General features: G+C 43.2%; 1 protein-coding gene across 1 annotated transcript in view; it reads left to right on the top strand.

Annotated features, from left to right (window-relative positions):
* The first annotated feature begins 4164 nt into the window (after nucleotides 1-4164).
* Nucleotides 4165-16970, top strand: part of LOC308284249 (L-rhamnose-binding lectin SML-like) — a 34690-nt gene continuing 21884 nt past the window's right edge. The window contains exon 1 of the mRNA XM_080724819.1: nucleotides 4165-4210. Coding sequence (XP_080580945.1) covers nucleotides 4180-4210 — 31 coding nt within the window. The 5' untranslated portion in view covers nucleotides 4165-4179. The remainder of the gene's footprint in view (nucleotides 4211-16970) is intronic.

The following is a 16970-nucleotide window of genomic DNA, read 5'->3' as shown; positions in this document are numbered from 1 at the left end:
AAGTGACCATTTTGTAAAATTTTGCATTTGTAGTTATTTTACTGTAATTTAACAACACAATAACCAGCACAGATAGACAAAGAGACATTCATGGATTTAAAAGTAACTTTTATTTCTCCCCCTTTGCCCAGGGTATGGCAGCTGCATACCCCTGCCATACCCAATTGACGCCCCTGAGTGTAGGTACACTTCAGAGACAGAGAAAGTACTCAGGAGAGAGATGTACATCAGTCACGCCTAATTTATTAATTACTTCTTCGCACAAGCGTGCAAATATTAGAATTTGAACTGAAAGACGTGACGTGTCAGGTGTTTCCAGTAAAAATATATTATTTTCATTGAGCGACATCTTCGTGCAGTGAATTATAAATTAGTCCCGGGAAGCAGTGAATTCAACAGAAATATAGACATAAGCATGACCCCTGTGTTGTGTTTCTTCAAGTTGGAATAAAACACAGCCAAACAAAGTATACCAAGAAGTAGCATGAGGAGTGTCCACCGCACCCTAGCCTATGTTGGTGCACCAGGCCGGTCCAGTGCATCTCAGGAACGGGACTTGAATATGTGGAAGGAGCGTACTGGAGCAAACACAGACTTTTGAAGCCTTTTATTTGTTACAGGGTGCAGGCAAAAGTGACAACGTTTCGATGTCAATACATCTTGACGAAGATGTATTGACGAAGACGTATTGACATCGAAACGTTGTCACTTTTGCCTGCACCCTGTAACAAATAAAAGGCTTCAAAAGTCTGTGTTTGCTCCAGTACGCTCCTTCCCCATATACCAAGAAGTACTTGGATTCAAGGTCCAGCTCTGGTAGCCTGGAATCAGACGAATCTGCCGGTGCAAAATAATAAAGAAAATACCCATGGCGGATGGTCGGGCCCCACTCAATTGTGAATCCATTTCCTCACCCCGAAGACTTGGGTGACCAATCAGTGCCCGGTATTGGTCTAGTCTAACCAATCGTGTCCAGAGAAGAAAAAAAATTAAACCGCCCCTTATTAAACCTTCCATATAGAAGTACCAGACTCCATATCCACGCAGTGATGTTCATGGGTTTCATTTGTTAGTCAACAGCCATGTTGAGGACCAACACAGGTGATCTGATTGGTGTAGAACATTAGTTCAATGCTATTCATATAAATTGAAACACCTGTGTTGGTTCTCAACATGGCCTTGTAGGACTACAAATGAAACATGAATTATAGGCTACGCGAGGCTACAGCTCAGGTGCTTCCTCTACCGCAGCAGTGCAGCTCACTAGGATTCAGCAGCGCTCCGGGTACCCAGGCAGCATCCTCCTATTGATTCTCATCAGCTCTTTGTGAGCAACAGACTGATGGAAAAGTACTTACTTACAGTAAGTAAAAGTATCAATACTGCAATGCAGAAATACTCTGTTACAAGCAAAAGTCTGGAATTCAAAATGTACCTGAGTAAAAGTATGAAAGTGTTGGCGTCAAAATGTACTTAAAGTACAACATGTTTTGAAAATAGCAGATCTACAAGCTCACAAACGCATCACATCTCGGCCATTTTCAAACAGCCTGGGTATAAAACAGGGCTAAAGCGGTTAATGTTTAATATTATAAAAACTAGAATATTTGGATCCGAGATGTAGTGTACACTGTACAGTAGTAGAAGTGAAAGTATTGGAAATTGGAAATACTCAAGTAAAGTACAAATACCTCAAAATTGTTCTTAAGTACAATACTTCAGTAAATATGCTTAGTCACTTTACACCACTGGTGAGCAATTAGACAAAAGTCAAGCACTGACGGACGGCCCTGTGCTAGAATGTCAAACCACATGCCCACAGAGAGGATATCATGGAGGCAGGGGGTGGGGGGGGGGCAATTAAGGGCAGAGAATGAGAGGGAATAAAGCTCCAAGTTGTATGCAACAGTATAGACCGTTTTCCTGGGCGCTTCCCTGTAGAGAGCGCCGCCGCCATTGCTGCGGTGTAAACAGCAGCTAGGGGTGGGGTTAAGTAGAAGTAAAATGATTGAAATGGGAAATACTCACACTCAAAATTGTACTTAAGTACAGTGCTTAAGTCAGGGGTTCTCAAACTTTTTTGTCTCAGGGCACCCCATAAATATTTATTTTAGTCCGAGGCACCCCTTATAATTTTCACTCCCAGCACCTTACGGTATATTTATAGCATATCGTCGTTGTCGGGTGGAAACCTTGTATGTCCAAAACCGTTCGTTTTGCATTCATCATCTATAAAATGTACTAAACTATTGAAAACAGCAGATCTACGAGGCATTGTGTGCTTGTAGATCGGCTGTTTTCACTAGTTTTGCTTTTGAAACATTTGAAACTTGGAGATACGAGGTTTCTGCCCGACAGCGACGATATTTTAGTGATTATGTTGCGAGGAAAACGTTGAGATAATAGCCATTTTGGTTAGAACAAATAAATTCCAAATATTATTAAATGATCTCGCGGCACCCCTGGACTGCTGTCACGGCACCCCAGGGTGCCCCGTCACCCACTTTGAAAACCCCTGGCTTAAGTAAATCTAAGCTACTAGTTACTTTACGCTACTGTTTACACCGCAGCAATGGCGGTAGCCCCCTCTACAGTGGAGTGCTTAGGAAAACGGTTCATAGCACAGATATAAACACTATTTTAAGTTACGTTCATTAGCTAGTTTGACCAGCGGTGAAAAAAGTAATATGTTAGGGGTGTAACTATACATTTTAACAGCGATACGATACGCATCACGATACAATCGATATAGTAACTATTTTGCAAAGAAATTAAATCTGTGTAAAACAAGTAAAAAATCTATTATTATGGAAGTAAACGCTGTGATTATCTAGCAAATACATGGCACAAATATCGCATTTTAAAACGATACGATACGATACAAAGCCAAAACGGTACGATATTTTGCTTTTGCAAAATTATATAGTAGATCATTGCAAATTAAAATCGATTCAGTTACTATTATCGTTACACCCCTATAATATGTGCTTTTACTAAGCTACTGCTTTGTGAGCTACAATTACTGTTCAAAAATATGATTGCTAAATGGGGTCATTTTGCATAATGAGCACTAGTAACGGCTGAAGGTCGGAGACACCGCTGGACCCATCAGCATTGAACTTTGCACACACTCCCAGTAAGCCCAGGATGAACCTCCAACCCAGTTTTTTTTTAAATCAGTGTCATGGTGACACAATAACAGGCCGTTTCACATTTTGCTTTTGGCATATACATTACTGTAAAAGACACCTCAAAAACCGCTTGCACTTTTGCCTATTTGGTGGTGTAACAAATGTACACAGTTGCACTGACTCTTTTACAACCTCTTCCCCCACAGCTTCCTTGTGTCCTGATTGCTGCACCAGATACAGGGTACCAGGGCCCAGAGTTGACCTGCACTCTGAGAAGCGTACTTTTTTAGTTTGTGTTTATTCACCTTGCTGCTATAATATAATGAATAAAGGATGCACGGATATAGTATCCTCATAGTCATAGAACCTTATTGTGTGTCTGTGTCTGGGATGGTGTTTTCTGCTGGTGTTTCAGTCCGAGTGTATCAAAGGGTGCGTTCGGAAATGCGCACTGGGTGTGTGCTCAGTAGTGAGTGCCTAAACCTAACCCTAATCCTAACCCTAACCTCAGTAAAACTATGCCTAACCCTAACCCTAACCTTAACCTCAGTAAAACTATGCCTAAACCTAACCATAACCACTAAACCTAACCACACCCGGTGCGCATTTACGAACGCACCCTTTGATACACTCGGACTGAATCACCAGCAGAAAACACTATCCCGTCTGTGTCCGGATGACAGCCTATTGTGCAGGGACCAGGAAAGGACATCTATTTCCAGTAAAATCCTGATGCCTTACAGTAAAGTAATGAGAGAAGCATTATAAATATGTTGCGTAACATAATTTCTTTTAAGTATTTCCTGAAACTCCTGCGTAGTTGTGACTGATAAAAGATTTTTTTCTACCAGTCTTAACTGTAAAATTAATCCATTAATAATCATAGTCACATAGAACCCTATTGTGTGTTCAGATTGCAGCCTATTGTGCAAGGACTGGGAAAGGACATGATCCTTAAAAAAAAAGAGGTGGACCTTGCTCACTGTATTTATAGTGAGAGAGCCAGTTTGAGTCAGTAGTTTGTGTCTGTCACTGTCTTTTTGAAGCCATGCTCCTGATTAGATTTACCACTTCACTGTGTGAGTAATCAGTATAACTGTCTGGACATGACGACCATGCAGACAGACCCTGGTCATTTTGTTCTCATGTTTTTGGTACTTCATTGTTAAGACATAATTTTGATGTTATTTAAACGAATGCTCATGTTCAATGTTCATTCATTACTTGGTATCCTATATATCCTATTTATTTGGCCATTGTTCAAATGTTTAAGATTTTCTTGGTGGGGTTATATTATTGTTTGAATGTATTGATCTGTTCAGAGCAGTGGTGGAAAAAGTACTCACATTTTGTACTTAAGTAAAAGTATCAATACTGCACTGTCAATGTACTCTGTTACAAGTAAAAATATACTTAAAGTACAAAAAGTAAAAGTACTAAATGTTTGAAAATAGCAGATCTACAATCTCACAAGGTGTCGCATCGCGACGGGTTGTAAGCTTTTAGATCGGCTATTCTCAAATAGCCAAGGTATAAAATAGGGCTTAAAGGAGACATCCAGACCAAAACACATATAGGGTTAAATCTGCCTTTTATCATACGCCTTCATACCTGCTTTAGTCGATTTTTTTCATAGCTGCCCCTGTTGCTAGATTTCGGCTGCCCCTGTTGCTAGATTTCGCGGGCTCTCTCATAACTAACACAGTGGATTGTCCTTAGGCTAGTGCGGTCATTTCTTGAGCTTCAAAGTTAGTATTTTTTTTATTGGATTGTGTTTACACAACGTCCTGAGACGAACCACACCGCTGTTTTGACCTCACAGGCACCCTTACTTTTCAAACAGACCCCTCCCTCCCTCCCTTTCTAGCCTCTCCTCTCCCTGCTCTGGTGCAGAGCAGAAGCCGTTTGACAAGTAAGGGTGCAACTCCAATTTTGGGGATGATTGGGTGTTGATGGAGTTTTCTGTAAGAAATATGACCTGGCACAATTACAGGAAAACGGTATTGAGTTGAGGTCTGCATGGGTCCAACAAGTTAGTTCTCAAACTTCACTGTGACAAACTTTGCACATACACTCCTTGGCTGGCTAACCACAACCTCCGCCCTGATTTCTCACATGCCCCTGTTCTAGCGCCACCATGAGGCTGCGTGTATACATGCGACCTGACTGTTGCTTATCTCCCGATTAGGGAGTCTTACTGGTGTTGAATTTTGAGATTTACATTATTTGAAGAAAACATCTTTCTATATCAGACACAAACTTGGTGGCTCTCTGTGGTGACACTAAGGACTCCCTAGGGGTCCCAGACCACCTATTGAAGAGCCATGGATTACGTGGCAGCTTTTCAGAACATATTTACTGATGCCACGGAGCAGCAGGCTTTCCCCCAAAAAAATTATACACGTTGGCAGGAAATTATATAATCCTGACCTCGTGCTGCTGCAGCTATTTAATAATTCACTGAATATTGCAGTTTTATGCAAATTATTCTTTTGCCTCTCAATCATACATGCAAAGTTACACGTTCATGGCATTTGGCAAAGATGTAGAGGGTTAGTCAAAATATCACTGAAACCAATCTTATTCCAATTGGCCAAAGGGGGGGCGCTATACGAAGCGTTTGAAAATTCAAACTTCAAACGGGCATAAGTCATGACTCGTTTTGTTTGAAGACATGCAACTTGCTTACACGCGTGCTTTGACTCAAGCGGAAGACATCTGTGTCTTTGTTAAGTAAGCTCCGCCCTTAGATTTTCCGCAATTTTGAGCAGCTTGTAAAACGCTTAAACCCGCTTTTATTCTGGAATTTTCGCGTCTCGTGCACAAAACTTTTTTTACATGAACTTTGGACCAATATCTAAAGATCTGTCAGATCGGATTTCTGTTTTTAATTGAAACATGCTTTTTTAATAATTCAATGAATATTGCAGTTTTATGCAAATTATTCTTCTGCCTCTAAATCATACATGCAAAGTAACATGTTCATGGCATTTGGCAAAGATGTAGAGTGTTAGTCCAAATATCACTAAAACCAATCTTACCCCAATTGGCCAAAGGGGGGGCGCTATATCATTTTGAGCAGTTTGTGAAATGCTTTATTCTAGGATTTTATTTTGCAATTTGCATGAAACATTCTACACACAATCTAAGGACCTTTATCTAACATGCCTATGAAGTGCACAAAAAAAAGGGGAAAAAAAAGAATAAATAGCTGCAAGCAGCGATAAAGTGTCCAAAAACACCTCAAATCATGAACACAGCCTGCGATGTGTGTGAAATCTTGCAAGCACATTCCCTGATTTCTCACATGCCCCTGTTCTAGCGCCACCATGAGGCTGCGTGTATACATGCGACCTGACTGTTGCTTATCTCCCGATTAGGGAGTCTTACTGGTGTTGAATTTTGAGATTTACATTATTTGAAGAAAACATCTTTCTATATCAGACACAAACTTGGTGGCTCTCTGTGGTGACACTAAGGACTCCCTAGGGGTCCCAGACCACCTATTGAAGAGCCATGGATTACGTGGCAGCTTTTCAGAACATATTTACTGATGCCACGGAGCAGCAGGCTTTCCCCCAAAAAAATTATACACGTTGGCAGGAAATTATATAATCCTGACCTCGTGCTGCTGCAGCTATTTAATAATTCACTGAATATTGCAGTTTTATGCAAATTATTCTTTTGCCTCTCAATCATACATGCAAAGTTACACGTTCATGGCATTTGGCAAAGATGTAGAGGGTTAGTCAAAATATCACTGAAACCAATCTTATTCCAATTGGCCAAAGGGGGGGCGCTATACGAAGCGTTTGAAAATTCAAACTTCAAACGGGCATAAGTCATGACTCGTTTTGTTTGAAGACATGCAACTTGCTTACACGCGTGCTTTGACTCAAGCGGAAGACATCTGTGTCTTTGTTAAGTAAGCTCCGCCCTTAGATTTTCCGCAATTTTGAGCAGCTTGTAAAACGCTTAAACCCGCTTTTATTCTGGAATTTTCGCGTCTCGTGCACAAAACTTTTTTTACATGAACTTTGGACCAATATCTAAAGATCTGTCAGATCGGATTTCTGTTTTTAATTGAAACATGCTTTTTTAATAATTCAATGAATATTGCAGTTTTATGCAAATTATTCTTCTGCCTCTAAATCATACATGCAAAGTAACATGTTCATGGCATTTGGCAAAGATGTAGAGTGTTAGTCCAAATATCACTAAAACCAATCTTACCCCAATTGGCCAAAGGGGGGGCGCTATATCATTTTGAGCAGTTTGTGAAATGCTTTATTCTAGGATTTTATTTTGCAATTTGCATGAAACATTCTACACACAATCTAAGGACCTTTATCTAACATGCCTATGAAGTGCACAAAAAAAAGGGGAAAAAAAAGAATAAATAGCTGCAAGCAGCGATAAAGTGTCCAAAAACACCTCAAATCATGAACACAGCCTGCGATGTGTGTGAAATCTTGCAAGCACATTCCCTGATTTCTCACATGCCCCTGTTCTAGCGCCACCATGAGGCTGCGTGTATACATGCGACCTGACTGTTGCTTATCTCCCGATTAGGGAGTCTTCTCCATTATGCACCCTTTTCAAGGAACAGATGCCACCCTTTTCACATTGGCCTGTTATAGCGCCACCAGCGGGTCAACTTTTGCAAAACAAATTTTTGGAACAAAATGCCTCAAATCATGCATGCAGCGTCCGATTGCGTCAGTAACATCAAAGAGAGCACTGCCTGCGATCTTGACATTTTGTACTTTTATAGCCATTGTTTTCTGGCTTGAAGCGAGCCCACAATTGTTTCGAAGGAACAATATTTTCTATTTTGACACTGTTCTGGAGCATGAGCGGAGCAAGGACTGTACTGAGATAGGTGATATTCTAGGCCAGGTCTGACTAGTCATGGTTTGACGTGATCTGGCCCTAGCCTGACTGCAAGCGTCAGACTTTTCACACACTACGTTTCACTTCGTTCTGGGAAAGAGTCGGATCCTTCGGACGGAGATTCTACTTCAGCGGGGGCGGGCTAAAGCCTATTGACGTCTCACACACACACACACACACACACACACACACACACACACACACACACACACACACACACACACACACGCTTAGAGCCCCCAACGGCGACGTGGCATGACATTGCAAAAATACGTTATTTCTCATAACATATTATATGATTGCATGTTTACGTTAGTGCAAAATGGTATTAAAACGTAATGAAACGGCACTATTGTATAGTTTATTCAAATAATTCGAGTTGAGTCTGACTCCGCCATGACAGTTTTCATGGACCAATCAGAGTCCACTAGCGGCTCACGTGGGCAGAAGAGCACCAATCAGAGTCCACTAGGGACTCTCACGTGGGCAGAACAGCTCCGAAGGGAGGGGGCTGGGGGGGGGCTGGGACCGGACCAGCCTAGGGTGACCATATTCTGAAAATCCAAAAAGAGGACACTCTACCCGGCACATATATATATATATATATATATAATTTTTCCCCCAATTTTCTTTTTTGCCAGACCCATGAAATGGGTAGGCCTACATAAGCAAATGTCGGTCTGTCCGGGTTTTCTATGTAAAGGGTATATATGATGATGACATGATGATGACATGCCTACAAAAGGCATGATGTCATAAATGATGATGACAGACAGGGGGTTGGGCCGGTTGGCAGAACCGGGGTCTGGCACAACCAAAGGGTCTTGCACAAATGATGATGACATGAGGGAGGGACAGACAGCCTATAAAGGGACAGACAGCCTATAAATGTACCATTAAATTTATAGGCCCAGAGGGTTGGCAGAACCGGGGTCTGGCACAACCAGGTTGACCTGGTCTAGTTCTATTACTAGTTTACCGCTCAATTATGCCCTATACCACTAATAGCCTATTATGTATTCAATTTTGAGGGGGTTCCAATTGGACCCTTTACAAATCTATTAATAGGCTAGAGATCCACTGATAAAGTATGCCTTTTGGCTCCTGTATGAACGTTCAGCTTTGTAACTAAATAAAAGAGAGGTAACCCATTATTCAAACCGCCGTATCTTCTGCTTTACAAGGTTGTAGAAAAGATTCTGTCAATTTAGTTAGCAGAAGAGCTCTCACCTCGCACAGACTGTCTTGTAAGCTACTTTGCAGTGTTATGGGCTTGAAGCAGAACTTTTATAATTGTAAATGCCTAAATGGACACAGAAGACTACCAGCTTTGCTGACAGAACGCTCTGCTTCTCAATGTTGGTCACTCGCACTTTTTGTGCATTTCATCAGTGATTGAAAGCCGCGGTCGTCGCGAGCACCTTCGCCTCGCCGATACGCATCCGTAGAGCCGTCTCCCGTCATTTTTAGACCAGGATTGAGGGAATAGCAGGCAAGATTCCTTCACCAATGTAAACACAGTTGCTGAGGGAGTGAGCATTAATAGCGTTTGCAGTTCGTTTGGCCCTGCGCTGCGCGATCTGCTGCAGAGCTCTGCTCTGCTCTGCCTCTGATCTGAAAGCGAGACAGGCTGAGGGAGGGAGGGATCGCAGGCAGAGAGTAGTATGAATAATACACGTTCCGGGGTTAGCGCCTCTCACAGTGTGTTTCCAAAAGAACCATTGAACGTGCATTGTAAATGTCCGTGCTTAAACTGTGATATGCGCGAAACCCCGGACATTTGAAGGAATTTATAAAACCCCCCCGGACCGGCCGGACAGCCCCCTAAAAGAGGACATGTCCGGGCAAAAGAGGACGTATGGTCACCCTAAGCCTACCACGTGCCTCAAGTCTACAACCCTGATTAGCCCATTCAATTCGCCCGCTCTTCAGGCGAGACGAAATAAAATAAAATATCTCCGGGGTCAGTCCACACTACACACCACCCACCAACAGGGGGTGGTAATGTGCGGACTGATTTATCAGGCTAATCTGGCCCCAATCGAGACGTCACTGATTGGTCCACGTCCTGACCGTGCTTGCTGGGAACTTTACGTTTCAGAAGAGCAGTATTCTGACCAATAAAATGCTCAGCAATACGCTCAAGGCCCACGCATCTGACCACTTTAACATGGCCGTGTTAAGTGGTCAGATGGGTGGGAAGTGATCAATTGGTCTCCCCAGTGGTTTACCCTAGACTGCGGTCTACCACACCAGGGAGTCATGCCACAATTCCAATTCCCATGGTGCATCTGCAAATTACGTCATCCGGAAAATCCGCCTTTCAGCCCAGACCATTGTTGTGAAATTCAGAAAAAAAAATCATATTGACTGAAAGGTTAAGGTTACGTTCATAGAATCAGGGCATAATTGTGACGGTCCCCTCACTATGAGGATTATAGGTTGTATGGTGATATTGTACTTGGGTATGGTTAGGTGGTATTTACTTTGTACTAATTTGGTGTTTTCTTTTGCTTCCCTCAGGACTTGGGGAGCAGCTGATCGATGGCCGTTAGTCAGATTGGCAGGCACCTGGGCCCGGGTGCCAACGCCCTATAAAGCTCTGCTCCCCAGTCCTGTGGCAGATCCCCTCTTGCTTTCTTCCCCTGCACACCTCTCAACACTTTGGCTAACACATACGACACTACACAATCCATGCATCCATACAGCATTTCACTACTGACTTTACTGATTACACACCTCATCTGTTTAGGTATAGTTTGATTATTTTGACTTTATTCTTTAATAAATATTATTTAGCCTTTGTTTTGACTGTGTCTCCCCCTTTTTTGTTGTGGTCTCTGGCACCCCTAGGCCAGGATCATAACAAGTGGGGGCTCGTCTCGTGCTGAACTTTGATTTTGATATGCAGTAAGTTTGGTGAATCAAGTGATTTGCCCTTCTGCATTTATTTGGTAGTGCTGCGCTGCAGTGTGTAGTCAATTGACCAATTTGGGGCGTCGGTTAATTGCTCGTTGGTCTGTAGTTTGGTGAATTGGAGTGAGGTCGTTTGGGAATCATGCCTGGGGATTCCCTTGTTCTGTGTGATCAACGGTCCGGTGAGTACAGAAAGCGCTGCTACAGTATGCTTTTTGGGCTGGACTTTTAAGTGGGAGATGCAGTTATCTTTTTGGGTTAAATTTAATGAGTTGTTGGTTAAAGTTTGATAAAGTATTTGCTTAAGTTATAGTATTTGGTTAAGTTGGTATAGTGGGGAGGATTTTTCCTGGTTTTCGGCGGTTAAGATAAAGGGTTCCTGGCTGGGGTTGTATTTTGTATTCAAAGTTTGGTTTGCCAGCTGGGGGACTGTTAAATTTCACATTAGCCAGGATGGTTACTCTAGAGGAGTTCATAGACTCTTTCTCAGAGGAGCTGATGGGTAGTATAGGCCGTTTTTGTTAAATAGGTTCGCTTGGTGTTTTTGTCAGTCGGCATTGTTTTTATTGTTAAATACATTTTTGCCCATTTTCTGTGTGGTTCTGCTCTGTGTCAATATTGACTCATAACTTAAAGGATAATAGTAAAAAGGACTTATTGTCCGTTTCTAAGTAAATGAATACATCTCCAACAGGTGGCAGGAAAAACTGAGTTGATTTGGTCGGTGGTTTGTAGCATGATGGTTACACAAAGCAGGGTCAGACAGAGGTTGGTTCCTCAGACGGTTGGTTCCTCAGACGGTTGGTTCCTCAGACGGTTGGTTCCTCAGACGGTTGGTTCCTCCAGACGGATGTGGTCCACCAGACGGATGCGGTCCACCAGACGGTGTGACCCTCCAGACGGTGCGACCCTCCAGACGGTGCGGTCCACCAGACGGGTGGTCCACCAGACGAGTGGTCCACCAGACGAGTGGTCCACCAGACGGGTGGTCCACCAGACGAGTGGTCCACCAGACGAGTGGTCCACCAGACTGAAGCTGGGAGGGGTTATGGGTGGCCGTAGTTCTGGCCCGTATCAGAGAGGCGGCGCTGAGGCGCATCGGTGGCAGGCTCGGTGCACTTCCCCCCAGCAGGCCCTGCTAAAATGGCTGCACAGAGACTCATACAAACCCTGTACCAGGACATCATATTGATGCCACCATTCACCACCATTCAACACCGTTCACCATTCAAACTAGGTGAGATGAAGTCTTATTTTAACACTAGTATGTGTATGGCTATTATAGAGATGGCCAAAGAAGAAATGTGGAGCTTGTTTGTGTATAGTAAGTTATGTACCAGCTGATGTATTGACCAGAGCATGAATTGACAGTTTGTTAAAGTTAATGTTTTAAGCATACGATTTGGTGCCAGTGGCATTTCGCCAAAAAGAAAATGTGGTTGGCTGACAAAAGCACTCACCAAGTATATGTAGTTTTGTTAAGTGGGATTGATATATATGGGTAAAACAGGATTTTAATTCTATGGAAGTGTAATTTGTAACTCAACTGGTGGGTGACAGACATGGGTGCGTTTGTTTTAATGTAGAGTAAAACAACGTGGCACAGTTCTTCCTTTTTGCCATGAGAGAACATAATTTGTGCGTGGCTGAAAATGGCTGCCCATAGGGTTAAGCTATGATAATTGGTCAGCTGTGTTGGGTGAAAGGCAGGTCCGTATGTGAGTACGATAAGTCCTGTTGGTGTAATTAGATATATAGTTTACATCACTGCTGATCCTATAGCGTGTAGTCCTGTAAATGGTTGCATGACCTGGGTTGCTTCTGTACCTAAGATGTCTCCTGTTTTCTTTTTCTCCATTGTAGGCCAAGCTGTTTTCGGTCTCTTAAATTGCTCCTGCATGCGAGGTTGCTGAGATTGTGGGCAGGATGGTGAGGTGGAGTTAAGGTTAAAGTAGAGATTGGGTGGTATTTTGGTATACAGGTGTGATTTGTTAGTATTGCTATTTACGAATAATTTGACCATTCCCGACGTTCAAGAGAGCGTTGTTTTTCTAAACCTATTCTGTAGGATTTCCCCTCCTGTGTTAGGTGCTGCATGGGTGCCTCCTGCACCTAGGGTGTTGGCCCCTGCAGGGTTAACGTTTGAGGAAAAATAATTAATTATGGCGCAAGCTAAGTTTCAAGCTGATCTGGAAAAAGTGAGGCTAGATACTCAATAGGCAATTGAAAAACTGACACTTAAAAACTGAAGTGGACACTGAAACTAAATTGCAGGTACAGCAGCACAGATTGGGTGTTATACTGATCTTTGTGTGTCAAGGCATTCATTTGTGAAATGGGTATACAGCCCATCCACCGGGCTGAACGGCTGGGAGGTGGGGACGGAGGAATCCGGAGATATCCACCAGGCACGTCAGTTTTCGAGGTGGGGAAGTGCTTTGACAGGTTCGGGGTGGGCTTCGTTATACTTACCGGTAGTTATAACCCCACTTTGATGTATGGATTTCGGGTGGGCTTAACCCTACTTTGATTTCTAAATTTCTATAGGGACCAATCCAAACGTGGTTGGTACTCTTTGTTGGGCATGATGCGATGCCTAAATTTCTACAGGGACCAAGCCAGACATGCTTGGTACTCTTTGTTGGGCATGATGCGATGCCTGAATTTCTACAGGGTCCATGCCAGACGTGGTTGGTACTCTTTGTTGGGCATGATGCGATGCCTGAATTTTTACAGGAGCCAGGCCAGATTTGGGTGGTACTCTTTAAAATAAATAATGTTAAGTAATGAAGATGGGCTCCAGTGGCCCTCTTGGCCAGTCACTCAGCCCTTAGATGCATCAGTTGCTGGGGTGGTGGCTGGTGATAGGGGGTTAGCCATTGGAGGGACAGTTTTGTGGCCTGTTAGACGTTGTTTCTACTGATCAGTGACCTTTTCTGTGTTCTCCCTATACAGTGCTCAAACGTGAGGTTCGTGGCCTTGCACTATGGACGTTCTCTCTGGGGTCCTGCCTTGGTCTTTCAGCTCTTAAATGCTTCTTGCTTTGGTATCCAGTTGCTGGGATGAAGGCCTATGACAGGACGGGAGGTTGGCCATTGGTAGAGTGGGTATAGGTAGTATACAGTAGGTAGTATATTTAGTATTTATATTTAGTATTCAATGTATTTAATATTTAAAGCTTGTTCCGGTGATCCCTTTGGGACCCCGTCTTTATGGGGGGGGGTGTGACGGTCCCCTCACTATGAGGATTATAGGTTGTATGGTGATATTGTACTTGGGTATGGTTAGGTGGTATTTACTTTGTACTAATTTGGTGTTTTCTTTTGCTTCCCTCAGGACTTGGGGAGCAGCTGATCGATGGCCGTTAGTCAGATTGGCAGGCACCTGGGCCCGGGTGCCAACGCCCTATAAAGCTCTGCTCCCCAGTCCTGTGGCAGATCCCCTCTTGCTTTCTTCCCCTGCACACCTCTCAACACTTTGGCTAACACATACGACACTACACAATCCATGCATCCATACAGCATTTCACTACTGACTTTACTGATTACACACCTCATCTGTGTAGGTATAGTTTGATTATTTTGACTTTATTCTTTAATAAATATTATTTAGCCTTTGTTTTGACTGTGTCTCCCCCTTTTTTGTTGTGGTCTCTGGCACCCCTAGGCCAGGATCACAATACAATACAATAATTATGTCAGTCTATGGGGTGACAGTGTCTCTCACACACACACACACACACACACACACTCGCACGCACACACGCATTTGCACACACACACACACACACACACACACACACACACACACACATACACATACACATACACATACACATACACACACACAGAAGACAGGGAGTCCAATACTGCACTAGATATCAATGTCCTCTTTTTGACGAGCCTATAGGCCTATATTATTTCACATTTCAGCAATCATGTCAATATGTATCAAGTTGCGGAAATGCATCTCAGGTTCATAATATTCTCGTAAAAAGTGAATAAGCGCATGTGTGCTATTGAAGAGCCATGGATTACGTGGCAGCTTTTCAGAACATATTTACTGATGCCACGGAGCAGCAGGCTTTCCCCCAAAAAAATTATACACGTTGGCAGGAAATTATATAATCCTGACCTCGTGCTGCTGCAGCTATTTAATAATTCACTGAATATTGCAGTTTTATGCAAATTATTCTTTTGCCTCTCAATCATACATGCAAAGTTACACGTTCATGGCATTTGGCAAAGATGTAGAGGGTTAGTCAAAATATCACTGAAACCAATCTTATTCCAATTGGCCAAAGGGGGGGCGCTATACGAAGCGTTTGAAAATTCAAACTTCAAACGGGCATAAGTCATGACTCGTTTTGTTTGAAGACATGCAACTTGCTTACACGCGTGCTTTGACTCAAGCGGAAGACATCTGTGTCTTTGTTAAGTAAGCTCCGCCCTTAGATTTTCCGCAATTTTGAGCAGCTTGTAAAACGCTTAAACCCGCTTTTATTCTGGAATTTTCGCGTCTCGTGCACAAAACTTTTTTTACATGAACTTTGGACCAATATCTAAAGATCTGTCAGATCGGATTTCTTTTTTAATTGAAACATGCTTTTTTAATAATTCAATGAATATTGCAGTTTTATGCAAATTATTCTTCTGCCTCTAAATCATACATGCAAAGTAACATGTTCATGGCATTTGGCAAAGATGCGTCAGTAACATCAAAGAGAGCACTGCCTGCGATCTTGACATTTTGTACTTTTATAGCCATTGTTTTCTGGCTTGAAGCGAGCCCACAATTGTTTCGAAGGAACAATATTTTCTATTTTGACACTGTTCTGGAGCATGAGCGGAGCAAGGACTGTACTGAGATAGGTGATATTCTAGGCCAGATCTGACTAGTCATGGTTTGACGTGATCTGGCCCTAGCCTGACTGCAAGCGTCAGACTTTTCACACACTACGTTTCACTTCGTTCTGGGAAAGAGTCGGATCCTTCGGACGGAGATTCTACTTCAGCGGGGGCGGGCTAAAGCCTATTGACGTCTCACACACACACACACACACACACACACACACACACACACACACACACACACACACACACACACACACACACACACACGCTTAGAGCCCCCAACGGCGACGTGGCATGACATTGCAAAAATACTTTATTTCTCATAACATATTATATGATTGCATGTTTACGTTAGTGCAAAATGGTATTAAAACGTAATGAAACGGCACTATTGTATAGTTTATTAAAATAATTCGAGTTGAGTCTGACTCCGCCATGACAGTTTTCATGGACCAATCAGAGTCCACTAGCGGCTCACGTGGGCAGAAGAGCACCAATCAGAGTCCACTAGGGACTCTCACGTGGGCAGAACAGCTCCGAAGGGAGGGGGCTGGGGGGGGGGGGGCTGGGACCGGACCAGCCTACCACGTGCCTCAAGTCTACAGCCCTGATTAGCCCATTCAATTCGCCCGCTCTTCAGGCGAGACGAAATAAAATAAAATATCTCCGGGGTCAGTCCACACTACACACCACCCACCAACAGGGGGTGGTAATGTGCGGACTGATTTATCAGGCTAATCTGGCCCCAATCGAGACGTCACTGATTGGTCCACGTCCTGACCGTGCTTGCTGGGAACTTTACGTTTCAGAAGAGCAGTATTCTGACCAATAAAATGCTCAGCAATACGCTCAAGGCCCACGCATCTGACCACTTTAACATGGCTGTGTTAAGTGGTCAGATGGGTGGGAAGTGATCAATTGGTCTCCCCAGTGGTTTACCCTAGACTGCGGTCTACCACACCAGGGAGTCATGCCACAATTCCAATTCCCATGGTGCATCTGCAAATTACGTCATCCGGAAAATCCGCCTTTCAGCCCAGACCATTGTTGTGAAATTCAGGAAAAAAAATCATATTGACTGAAAGGTTAAGGTTACGTTCATAGAATCAGGGCATAATGTCTTCATAATACAATAATTATGTCAGTCTATGGGGTGACAGTGTCTCTCACACACACA

Source organism: Nannobrachium achirus (genome assembly GCF_963921795.1).
Source record: "Nannobrachium achirus genome assembly, chromosome: 4".
NCBI classification, from domain to species: Eukaryota; Metazoa; Chordata; class Actinopteri; order Myctophiformes; family Myctophidae; genus Nannobrachium; species Nannobrachium achirus.
This window is presented reverse-complemented; position numbering and strand designations above follow the sequence as displayed.